Below are 13,443 nucleotides of genomic sequence, written 5' to 3'. Positions count from 1 at the left end.
ATCACCGTTCAGCCTTTCCATTCTCCTGCTCCATTTAGGAGCAGGAGAACGGAAAGGACGTATTCGGCATATAACTGAGCAGAACGGATCCTAAGGACCCCATAGACTATTATGGGATCCGTTAGGTTTCCGCAGAAGATGATTTTGGAGCGGAGACAAAAGTAGTGCATGCAGGACTTTTGTCTCCGCTTCAAAAATCTTTCTCTGAGCGGAAACCTAACTGACCCCATTATAGTCTATGGGGTCCTTAGGATCCGTTCGGCTCAGTTATGTGCCGAATCTGTCCTTTCCGTTCTCCTGATCCATTTAGGAGCAGGAGAATGGAAAGGCTGAATGGTGATGTGAACAAAGCCTAACAGCATCATAACTAAGGCTACTTTCACACATGCGCTTTCCCTTTCCGTTATTGAGAAACGTCATAGGATCTCAAAAATGGTGGAAAACGCTTCTTCTTTGTCCCCATTCATTGTCAATTGGGACAAAAAGGAACGGAGTGCACCAGAACACATTCCGTTCTGTTTCATTGCGTTCCCATGCATTTTTGACTGCATCATTGGATACTGATCAAGATGGATCTGTCATGAAACACAATGTAAGTCAATGGTGACGTATCATTTTTTTTCAGACACGAAAAAAAACTGATCCGGCGTCCATTGACTTACAGTGGATTTAGTGATGGATCCGTTTTGTTCATTTGGGATATAATACAACCAGATCCATTCTGAACAGCTGCAGACAGTTGTATACACCGGATGCGTTTTTGCTCAACCCATGACGTATCCAGCAAAAACGCAGATGTGAGATTAGCCAAAATATAAATATCCAAATGGTATCATCCCCCCCCTGAAAAAAAATAAAAAATCTAAATTAAATATTGTAATAATCTCTCACTCCTTTCGCCAATTACGTCAGAACATAAACCTGTCTATAAATCAGAAATATGTCACACATTCAATGGCAGATTATAATAGGGGAGTTTGGATTGGCAGCCCCAGGTAGAGGTAGCCAGTTTTCCTCACTTTAGGAGAGAAAAATTCCTTCCGACTCCAATCAGACAATCAGAATAACTCGCTGGATCAACAAACCATCTCTAGGAACTATAACCTGTAATATTATTACACTCCAGAAATACATCCAGGCCTCTGTTGAAACTCTTTTAGTGAATTTACGATCACCACCTCCTCAGGCAGAGAGTTCCATAGTCTCACTGCTTTTACCGTAAAGAATCCTCTTCTATGTTTGTGTACAAACCTTCTTTCCTCCAGAAGCAGAGGATGTCCCCCTGTCACAGTCACAATCCTGGGGATAAATGGATGATGGGATAGATCTCTGTACTGTCCCCTGATATATTTATACATAGTAATTAGATCTCCCCTTAGTCGTCTTTTTTCCTAAAGTTAATAACCCTAATTTTGATAATCGTTCTGGGTACTGTGGTCCATCCATTCTAGTTATTAGTTTAGTTGCCCCTCTCTGAGCCCTCTCCAGCTCTGCTATGTCTGCCTTGTTCACAGGAGCCCAGAACTGTACACAGTACTCCATGTGTGGTCTGACTAGTGATTTGTAAAGTGGCAGGACTATGTTCTCATCACCGGCATCTATGCCCCTTTTGATGTAACCCATTATCTTATTGGCCTTGGCAGCAGCTGCCTGACACTGGTTTCTAAAGTTTAGTTGGCTGTCCACTAAACTCTCTAAGTCCTTTGCCATGTCAGTGTTACCCAGTGTTTCACCATTTAGTATGTACGGGTGATTTGCATTATTCCTTCCCATGTGCACAACCTTACATTTGTCAGTGTTAAACCTCATCTGCCACTTCTCTGCCCAAGCCTCCAATCTATCTAGATCCCTCTGTAGTAGTATACTGTCCTCTTCCGTGTTAATTACTTTACACTGTTTAGTGTAATCTGCAAAAATGTATATTTTACTATGCAAGCCTTCTACAAGATCATTAATAAATATATTGAAGAGAATAGGGCCCAATACTGACCCCTGTGGCACCCACTAGTGACAGTGACCCAATCTGAGTGTGTACAGATAGAAAACAGAGGGTGGTTATTATCACTGAGCCAGTTACTTACCCACATACAGACATTTTCTCCCATTCCAAGCATTCTCATTTTATATACTAACTTTTTATGTGGCACAGAATCATATGCTTTGGAGAAGTCCAGATATACAAAATCCATTGATTCGCCACGTTCAAGTCTAGAACTTACCTCATTATAAAAACTGATTAAATTAGTTTGACTTGAACAATTAAGTAGTATGGAGTAGGGTTGTTGCGGGTATCGAAATTTCGATACCCAATTGATACTTTTGTCCCGGTATCGATACGATACAGGGATTTCCATTTTTTCGATACTGGGCTGCGCTGCTGCACAGTCTAGTATCTCTGAACATGAGACCGCTGACATGTTCCCTCAGCAGCACAGGGGAGAAGGAAGCAGTCCCTCCCTTCCCCTGTGCTGCTGCCGCTGCCACCAATGAACGGAGAGAGGGCGGGCGCACTGCGCCACCAAGTAGGCCTGAGGCCTATGCAGTAGTGAAATCCCGGCGCAGGCATGCGTGATAACATCATCGTGCGCGTCTGTGCCGGGACACAGCAGCACAGTGAAGTGTGCGCGCCTTCCTCTGCGAGCAAGCGCCTGGACATAGGTGAGTATTTTAGCTTTTAGTTTTGTTTTTTGTTTTTATTTTATGTGCAAACTTTGGAGGACACGGGGGGGGGGGGGGGGGGGCTGACAGGAGGACATGTGGGGAAAAATATTATGGTGGGATACTGTGTGGGGGCAAATTATTATCGGAAGGATTACTATGTGGGGGCAATAATTATGGGAGGGATAACTATGTGGGGGGGAAATCACTATATGGGGCAATGTGCGGGGAAACTACTGTGTCGGGCAAATTACTATATGGGGGGCAGTGTGGGGGAAATTACTGTGTGGGGGAAACTACTGTGTGGAGGCAGTGTGGGGGAAACTACTGTGTGGGGGACACTACTGTGTGAGGGGCAGTGTGGGGGACACTACTGTGTGGGGGAAACTACTGTATGGGGGCTGTGTGGGGGAAACTACTGTGTGGGGGAAACTACTGTATGGGGCAATGTGGGGGGCAGTGTGGGGGGGGATTACTGTGGGGGCAGTGTGTGGGAAACTATTGTATGGGGGCAGTGTGGGGGAAATTACTGTGTGGGGGAAATTACTATATGGGGCAGTGTGGGGGAAACTACTGTATGGGGGCAGTGTGGTGGAAATTACTGTATCGGGGCAGTGTGGGGGGTGTTGCTATTGGGGAAGCACTGCAGGTGCAATTCTATTATTTCTGGGGACACTATACAGAGATTATTGCCTGGAGCACAATATAGGCTGTTATGATTATTACTGAGGCACTCTAGGGGACATTATAGCTGCTGTGGACACTATAGGGACATTTGGGGTAATTTATCAAACTGGTGTAAAGTAGAACTGGCTTAGTTGCCCATAACAGCCAATCAGATTCCACCTTTCATATTTGACAGCTCTTTTGGAAATCCAGTTCTACTTTACACCAGTTTGATAAATGACCCCAATTATGTCTACTGAGGTCACAATTTTTTCAGCAGTATAGTACCTGGGCCATTGTGGGGCACAACAGACACAGTATTAGGGGTGGCAGCAATATAACACTGTGGGGACACCAGGATGGGGGGGTTGATGGAAAAACTGAGAAATCTAACGTGTTATGACACTGTGGGGACACCAGGATGGGGGGTTGATGGAAAAACTGAGAAATCTAACGAGACCAGATGCGGCTGAAAGAATTTGTCATGGTGGTCTAACGGAGGAGAAGTGGAAATAGAAGACCTACATGACACGAGATGTCCCTGGATGTAAGAGGACAGAAGTTCCCATTATCTCCCTCACTATATGTACTAGTAATGGAAGCCCTAATACAAGCAATCAGACAAGATCCTCTAATACCAGGCTGCAGGGGCGTAACTAGAAGTGACTCGGCCCCACAGCAAATATTTGTAAGGGCCCCCCCAGCGCGCTTCACACCTCCCTCCTCCTGTGTAAACCCCACTCCTTTGGCACAGTGTAGCGGTATACTGTATATTGTGGGGCACAGTGTAGCGGTATACTGTATATTGTGGGGCACAGTGTAGGCTATATGTGTATAACATAAACATATTTCACATGAAAACTTACAATTACTTGGCTTGGCCCTTGGGGATCTCGAACACCACTTCAACACTTTGGCCAGGGGCTCGGCGGAGCTGATGTTGTGCTTTATCCTAATAAGAAAGATTTCATAATAAGGATTTGGAGAAGGGGCAGAGGGATAGCAGAGCAGGGAGAGGCTGGTGCTGCTACTAGGGGGTCATACCATGGGGGAGTAATAAAGCCCACCATAATGCCCCCCCCAGTAGAAATAATTCTCCTTATAATGTGACAGTGCAAAAATACCCCCTTGTAATGCCCCCAGTTGAGCTAATGTCCCCATAGTGCCCCCATAATGTCCCAGTATAAAATACCCCTATATAGTGCCCCCAGTAAATTCCCCCATAGTGCTCCTCTCCCCCCTTCCTGCTAGTGCCCCCATAATGTACCAGTATAAAATGCCCCATATATAGTGCCCCAGTAGATGCCCCTCAGTGTCCGGCCTCTGATAGGCTGCCGGCCTAGTGTCCCCCATAATCCCCCCAATAATGTGCCAGTAAGTGTCCCCATAGATGCCCCCCCATCATGTGCCAGTATGAAGTGCCTCTCTCCACCCCCACATGTCCCAGTATCATAGTGCCATCTCCCCCCCCCCAATGTGCCAGTATCAAGTGCCTCTCTCCTTCCCACCCCCCATGTGCCAGTATCATAGTGCCAAACCCCCCCATGTGCCAGTATCAAGTGCCTCTCTGTTCCCCCCCCATGTCCCAGTATCATAGTGCCATCTCCCCCCCCAAAACGTGGCAGTATCAAGTGCCTCCCCCCCCATGTGCCAGTATCATAGTGCCAAACCCACCCATGTGCCAGTATCAAGTGCCAACCCCCCCCCACGTGCCAGTATCAAGTGCCTCTCTCCACCCCCCATGTGCCAGTATCAAGTGCCTCTCTCCACCCCCCATGTGCCAGTATCAAGTGCCTCTCTCTTCCCCCCATGTCCCAGTATCATAGTGCCATCTCCCCCCCCCAAAAGTGCCAGTATCAAGTGCCTCTCTCCCCCCATGTGCCAGTATCATAGTGCCAAACCCCCCTCCCACGTGCCAGTATCAAGTGCCAAACCCCCCCTCCCACGTGCCAGTATCAAGTGCCAAACCCCCCCTCCCACGTGCCAGTATCAAGTGCCTCTCTCCTCCCCCCCATGTCCCAGTATCATAGTGCCATCTCCCCCCCCAAAAAAAGTGCCAGTATCAAGTGCCTCCCCCCACCATGTGCCAGTATCAGGTGCCTCTCCCCCCCCCATGTGCCAGACCAGTATCAGGTGCCAACCCCCCTCCCCCCCCATGTGCCAGTATCAGGTGCCAACCCCCCTTCCCCCATGTGCCAGTATCAAGTGCCTCCCGCTCCCCCCATGGCAGTAACAGTCGGGTATTAACTTTGAGGACCATATGATTACCGTCATCAATATAAAAATAATTATTTTTTTTTTCCATTTAAGAATGTATTTGAACAATAAACAAAACCATTTCCACACTTGTGTCATTTTTTGGGGAGGAGTTATGACACGGGACAAATGTGACTATTTAGGTTACTTTTAATGGAAGGCGAAAAGAAGCAAATTTGTTTTTGTTACAGCAACTGAAGTTTGTACACTTCAGTTGCTGTAACTAAGCCATTTCATGAAATAACTGGCAAAAAGCTAGATCCATTTGTTGATAAGAACTAATATTTTGACTCGAACAAAAAAAAAAGTATTTTAAGTTCTTAATCAGATGATACAGGCAATTAAAAACATGGGACAAATACGTCCCTTGGTCCTCAAAGGGTTAAAAAAAAAAAACACACTTACCTCCATGTCAGCGATGCGATGCAGCCTCTTCCTGTGTCCCGCCCTGTATGTCCATATATGGAGTCAGTGCTTGTATTTCAGAAAAGTTTCTGCTGGGATTCGAACCCACGACCTTCTGTATCAAAGGCAAAGCACTTAACCACACAACCATAAGAGCTCCCTTGCCAATGACTGAAAAAATATGACCCAGCTCTGCTACATCTATATATCTCTAAGTATTGCTATACAGTAGATAGATATATAGAGATATAGCAAAGCTGAGTGTGCTGGGGCAGCTGTCATGTGTATATATGTAGCAGGCTGGGTTTGCTGGGGCAGCTGTCATATATAGAGATATAGTAGAGCTGAGTGTGCTGGTGAAGCTGTCATGTGTATTAGATGTAGCAGAGCTGGGTGTGCTGGGGCAGCTATCATATATAGAGATATAGCAGTGCTGGGTGCATTTGGGCAGCTGTCATGTGTATAGATGTAGCAGAGCTGGGTTTGTTGGGGCAGCTGTCATATCTATATATGACAGCTGCCCCAACAAACCCAGCTCTGCTACATCTATACACATGACAGCTGCCCAAATGCACCCAGCACTGCTATATCTCTATATATGATAGCTGCCCCAGCACACCCAGCTCTGCTACATCTAATACACATGACAGCTGCACCAGCACACTCAGCTCTACTATATCTCTATATATGACAGCTGCCCCAGCAAACCCAGCCTGCTACATATATACACATGACAGCTGCCCCATAGAGCTGAGTGTGCTGGTGCAGCTGTCATGTGTATTAGATGTAGCAGAGCTGGGTGTGCTGGGGCAGCTATCATATATTGAGATATAGCAGTGCTGGGTGTGTTGGGGCAGCTGTCATGTGTATAGATGTACACTTAGCCAGCTACAACAGTAGAAGTCTCATATTTTTTCAATCAGTTGCAATGCAGCCTTTATGGCTGTGTGGGTAAATGCTTTGCCTCTGATACATGAAGGTTGTGGGTTCGAATTCCAGACACATCAGGAGACTTCAGGAGACAGTAAGATTAACTAACTTGAAAATAAACTATCACACACGCTGCCGGGGCGCCGGGCCCCGAAGCAGCCGCTTCCCCGGTAGTTACGCCACTGCCAGGCTGCCATATTGGCTCATTCATACATACTATTGCAGCTTTTGCTGATGATTTGAATTATTGATACATGGCAAAAACTTAATAAACAGCTCTGCTATCCTCCCCTTCTATGCCATTAAGCCTCCTTCTGGTGTATGTTAATCCTGCAATAAAGGTCCCTTCAGATTTTTTTTGGAGCGTCTCTCCTATATTAAGGTTTCAGACTTGTTCATCAACGATGCCTTACCCACTTCAGACACCTTATCACAAAAGACTGGTATTCATCTTACTAATTTATTACAGCGACATGATTTTGACTCCGTGTCATAATCAGATAGGGACATTTTGTCTTACCTATGGTGGCATTGTCCTCTAATTAAGGATTATTAGAAAGCTGTCAAAGATGCCATTATTGAAGTGTGCTCCAGCAGTCTTTCACTGACACCAGCATTAGTGCTTCTATGGTGCCCTGCCCCCTCATGTACACCATAGAAACACAATTTCCCCACATTATTATTGTCTGGCACATAATTATTGATTTGAACCTTCTGGCTAAACCATAATCCTCTTTCCTTACAAGCATGGAGAAATAAAGTCAATGAAATCCTTTGCCTGAAATAACTATCCCATTAGGAAAATATGACCAGAAAGTCATTTCTAAAAATCTGGGATCCCTGGATTAAATCTGAATATATGGACACAACACACCAGGCTTTTACCTTTAAATACCTTCGCGTATGTCCTACAAAGATCTTTGGAAATATCTGATCTCAATAATATTCAAATGCTAATTTCCTTTTTTTAGGTGAATTTATTGGGAGACAACACCTTACACATGGCAACTAGTCAAGATTTACTGAATTAGGTGCATAAAATATGGTTCCCAAATTTGAAAGGGAGAGAGATAGGAGGAAAAAAAACATTTCTTCCATCTTCACAGTCCATCCCCAAACATAACTTCCTGATACGATTTAAACTCTCTCTAGACAGCATGTTACTCTGCTCTCACCACCAGAGCTAAAGTCACATAATCTTTAAGGAGCCATTTATTGTCATCTAAAAAAATGACAGAAACTTGATGCACCCCATAATAAGCTAGTGGGATCGGTCAGGATTTTTTTGCTGACAGATTTGTAAATACTCAGATTACTGTATGAACAGAAGCCAATATGCTAATGTGAATAAAATCTAAAGTTTTTGGACTTTTCAACTCATTTTATCTGTTTCAACATATTGTTCTCATATTCGGCTCTCATACTCTCGTACCTCCATCTATCAGTTCCTTGATCACTTCTTTTCCTGCATACTTTATTTTATGTCTTGCTACACATGTCAAGATGTCAGCCGTGTACAGGGGTGGGCTCCCCAGGATACAGCGAAGTCACGAACGAAGAAAGCAACTCCAACACCAGCTTTTGCCAAAAAAGAGTTTTACTAACACGTGCTAATAAACACAACCACAAATGCTGAGAACATATAATAAACTTACATACACCCAGCCCAAAGGCTAAGACCCCTGTGTTGCACAGCACGACCCCCTCTGATGGATGCCAGAGGAACATTTTCGGTAATTTACCTACTGGAGGGCACAACTAAAACTTCCTTGCCGTACCTATTATTACCCTAAAGAAAACACAAACAATTGTTTGGGTGCTTAGTACGGGTTTACAGACTAGTGGTCACTATGAACCTATTTACGTTCTTGGATCAAGTACTGGTTTTTTTTTGTTTGTTTTTTTAAAACTTAACTTTTATTCCATTATTTAAATGTACATTAGTACGGGTTAGCCTGCGGTGCAACACAACAGTTTACAATCTTACCGTGCTCTATAGTATTCCCCCTCCCATAACTAGTCCAGTAGCACGTGCCTGATTATTACTCCTGAGCAAAACGCTGAACTGGATAGAGTTCATGGAGGTGTTTATCAGCTCTCAAATGTGCCATGTTTCTTTAAGTAATTGTTATTATACCGATATGCAACTGTTTTATTTTCCCATTTACTGTATGCATATTACTTTCATATTCATTTACTTTTACAGATATCGCTTTTATGATGTTCCTCAGTCTGTATACACAAAACCAGTCTGGAAAAACGTCAATCCTGTGATTGATCATAAACTGCATTTTCTTGCATTAAATGTTTCTAATGGACTCTTGAGCTACCTCCAAAAAAATGCATTGGTTGTAGATCTATGGGGCATTCAAGGTAAGATTTCTTTTTTTTTTTTAAACAGATAACCGATCATTAAATCTTTTTTTTATTCAGCATACTTATTTTAGAATACCAGTAATAGTATACGGGCAAAGTCCGGTTTCAAACAAAAAAAATTTATTTACAAGTGTATACATTGATATTTTGGGTTGCTAGCGTGTATTTGGCCATGTCAAGGGCCCTTATTGTCTTGTAAATCCTTGTAGCAACATTAAAAACATATCACATAAAGTGGCATTAAAGTTCTACTCCTTATTGAAAAAGACCATAGAAAGTGCCAATAGAAATGCTAGAAACATAAGAAGAGATAGAAAATTACTTGAGGTAACTGATGCAGATTTCACAAATCCAGAAGATACACTCATATCTATGTTTGTATTTTTTTCAAATTATGATTTTTTTTGCAGAGGGTTGTCCTGAACTTGACTGGTCTCTGCTAGACACGGAGTACACAAATGAAGGATGTGTTTTAATTGATAGTATGAAAAGTTTACTCCCTGATCCAAACTTGGTGGCAAGTATCAAACTAAAGGATGATGTTGATATTTCTGTGCAGCACTCAACATAAGTTGGAAAAGTAGTGACCAACATAGCCCTCAGCTTATTGTGGATTTGGGGCAAAAATACCACTTGCAGACTATAGGATTTTTAGGGTGTAAATGTTCCCCTGATTCAACTGCCACTCTCAATTATTGCAATCTAGCATCATACATCAGTAGTGATTATTTGGAAGGGGGCCATACACATTTTAATTGTAAGAAGGGGAAACAACTCTCATCGTCTGAACATTGTCTTTGTTTAAATGAAGTTAAATAATCTGGACTGACATTCTGCTGTTTGGCCACAAGATGCCGCTGTTTCCAAGACACAGCTAACAGACTACATATATTTTCATATTCATGAGAGGTGTGCTTTTCAGAGCACAGAGAAGGCAGCAGCCATTTTAGAAGGAGGCTGTGAGACTGAGGAGCTGTGTGAGCAGAGAAGAAAGCAAGCCTCAGATACCAGAGCTGCAGATGAATGAAGCTGTTCGTGTCCAAGACCCTGATCCTGTCCAGAGGAAGGAAGATTGCAGCCAGGAACGCTGATGAGAACAGAGGAACAAAGCAAAATACACAGTGGAACTGCATGCTTGTTGGAGAGACGTTTGTTCTGTTCGGAGTCACCAGCGGATGCAAAGCAGACCCGAGTCGGTAAGATCGTGCATGCACCTCATAACAGTGTTGGCGCCTAAAGACTCAGACCAGGCCTGTAGTTAGTTAGTTAGTTAGGGTTTCTGTTTGTGTCAGGCCACAAGAGTTAATACTGTTCATTGCAAAGACTCCATAACTTAAGGGGACATTTCACCTTGGAGAGCTGATAAATCCCCACAAACTCAAGCCAGGCTGGCGTTTTGCGCAGAAGGAATACTCAGGCACGTGCAACAGGACCAATTATGGGAAATGGAATACTGTAGATTTGTGTAAGATTGTAAGCTGTTGTGCTGCATCGCAGGCCAGCCCGTGCCACACACCCATACAGTGATTCTTGTTCATTTAGGGTAATAACAGGTATGGTGTGGCAGTTTAGTTGTGCCCATCAGTAGGTAAATTACTGCCTTTTTCTCCTGCATCTATTGGAGAGCGCAATGCTGTGCAGCACAAGGGTCTCAGCCTTCGGGCTAGGTGTATGTAAATTGATTGTATGTTCTCAGCATTTGTGGTTGTCTTTATTGCCATATTTAAGTAAAATTCTGTTTTGGCAACAGCTGGTGTTGGGGTTGCTTTCCTCGTTCGTGACTTCGCTGTATCCTGGGGAGCCCACCCCGGTACACGGCTTAGAACTTGGCTTTGTCAGCAGGATACAGCGACCGTTGGCACTGGTCCAGGACCCAGCTCAGGGTGTGCCAGTGCAAGGCCAAGTAGCCCCAACACTTCTGATACAGCTTGCCCCCCATGCCCGCCCCAGTAGGGTACAGCCCCGTGGGGGCGCTGTTGCGTCATCTGCCAAAATTTGACTGTAAAAACATGACGTTGCAGGACTGGATTGAAACAGTGCGAAGTGCGGTTTGAATGTGTAACCTGACCCCCGAGCTGCGGGCAGAGGTTGCATTGGGTGCTCTAGAGGGTGACGTCAGACTGACAGTGATGGTAAGGCCCGAATCCGAGAGAGACACCCTAGAGAAAATATTCTCCCTGCTAGAGAGAGCCCAGGGAAACGCGTGCTAAAGTAGTGCAGTTGCGGAGACACTTCTTCAACCGACCACAGTGAGAGGGCGAAATCCAGTACTCCAATGCCCTACAGGAGACTCTAAATAAAATACAGCGGCGAGACCCATAGGGCATGGGAGCCTTCCGTGAGGTGGACTGGCTACTAAGAGACCAGTTCATAGTGGGGCTCTCCAACAAGTTCTTACAGGACAGAATAGTTAAAGATGACCCGGACGACATGACATTCTACAGTGTCTACCTAGTTGTCATGGAGAGAAAGCAAGAGCGCATGCCTGTGGCAACGAGATTAGTGAGTAGCACCCATGCTACAGGAGGTCAGTCTGCATTTGGAGACTCAGAGTCCTTAAAGGATGTGGTCCAGGCCCTGCGGACAGTATTAAGAGAACTTCGACTGGAAGTGTCCAAGATGAATACAGAATCTCCCCGGCCTCCGGAAATGACCCCAGCACCCCGCGCCACTCCACCCAGGATAACTCAGATGCAGGGGCACGCTCTGCTGGGCTTGTCGACAGTACGGCCATATGGCCAGAGAGTGCCCCGAACAGATGAAGTCCGAGCCAACGTTAAACTTCCGACTGCCGCAGTAACTGGGCGTCCTGCGGCAGTACACCAGAAGCTAAGCCCTTTGCGTGAGGAATACGACCTGTATGCCAGCAGCCAGGTTATGGAAGCCTAGTTGGAAGGCCAGAAGGTACGCTGCCTAGTTGATACAGGGTCAGAGTGCACCCTTATGCCTCTGGAGTTCTTCAAAGAACACTTCGGACATATGATGGAGCCGAAAGACGGGAGCGTCATCAGGGTGACGGCTGCCAATAACAGAGAGATGGACGTCAGTGGGATAGTCTGGATGTGGGTCCGCAAGTTTAGGCAAGAGGTTGGCAAGAAGAATGGGGTTGTGCTGGTGGACCATTCGTCCCGGAGAGGAATGGACGTGACACCAGGTATAAATGTGCTGAGAGACCTAGACCATCAACTCTATGCCAAAGAAGGGCCGAAGTATTGGCAATGGGCCACCACACATCGGCCAACCCAGAAGGTTCTACAGCAGATTGTGAGGAGCTGTAGCCTGCGAAAGAGAAACAGGTCTGGTCAGCCCATTGGACACGTGAAGGTGCCATGGAGGACCGCGGTGAAGATCCCACCTCGACAAGAACAAATATTGATGCTGCCGGTGGGGGCTGGACGACAGCTGAATGGACTGGAGGTTCTGATCAAGCCCGCTTAACAAGAGGAAACGCAGACTTGCCCACTGGTAGCCCTGCCCTCACTTGCCCACTGGTAGCCCTGCCCAACATGGATGTGTGTCTGTACACTGCCTCAATGTGGAAGAGAGTGAGTTAACCGTTCCTGGGAATACCTTGCTGGCCAAAATTTATATGTCCGAAGGGGACATCCCTCGACGATGGGGCTTCACGCTACAGCCAGATAGGAGATCAGCCTGGACCTATGGGGTAGAGGTCCATCAAAAGGAGACCCCGACAGCAGAGTGGAACGGTCGGGTGATCATGGCTCGGATGGGGGTGGACTGCAAGACCCTGACTCCAGGACAACAGTAGTTGCTGGAAGACACCCTTTGGGAATTTCAGGAGGCGTTCTCGAGACGTGATGAGGACTTTGGGTGTGCTTCCGCCATCGAGCATTAAATCCCCACCGGCCATGCTGCACTGATAAGGGAACGTTGCCGGCAAATCCCGCCTAAAATGTACCAGGAGGTAAAGGAGATGGTGGCCAGCATATTGGAAAACCAGGTGATCCAGGAGAGTCAAAGTCCTTGGGCTGCTCCAGTAGTCTTGGTGCAGATGAAAGACGGGAGTCTCTGGTTCTGCTTGAAATATTGGAAGCTGAATGCCCAGACCGTCCGGGATGCCTACCCCCTTCAGCGGATTGAGGAGTCATTGTCCGCCCTTCTCGACTCTTGACCTGGTCAGTGGGTATTGGC

At 45.7% G+C, this 13,443-nt stretch overlaps 1 protein-coding gene across 1 annotated transcript in view; it reads left to right on the top strand.

The window, feature by feature from the left end:
* The window catches only part of LOC120999231 (kinesin-like protein KIF28P), a 64,700-nt gene extending 54,838 nt beyond the window's left edge, over positions 1–9,862 (top strand). The window contains exons 16-17 of the mRNA XM_040430104.1: positions 9,122–9,288; positions 9,702–9,862. Coding sequence (XP_040286038.1) covers positions 9,122–9,288; positions 9,702–9,862 — 328 coding nt within the window. The remainder of the gene's footprint in view (positions 1–9,121; positions 9,289–9,701) is intronic.
* The last annotated feature ends 3,581 nt before the right edge of the window (positions 9,863–13,443 follow it).

This window comes from Bufo bufo, chromosome 4, assembly GCF_905171765.1.
Source record: "Bufo bufo chromosome 4, aBufBuf1.1, whole genome shotgun sequence".
Lineage (NCBI taxonomy): Eukaryota > Metazoa > Chordata > Amphibia > Anura > Bufonidae > Bufo > Bufo bufo.
Note: the sequence above shows the minus strand (reverse complement) of the source record. Positions and strands in the feature narration are given on the sequence as shown.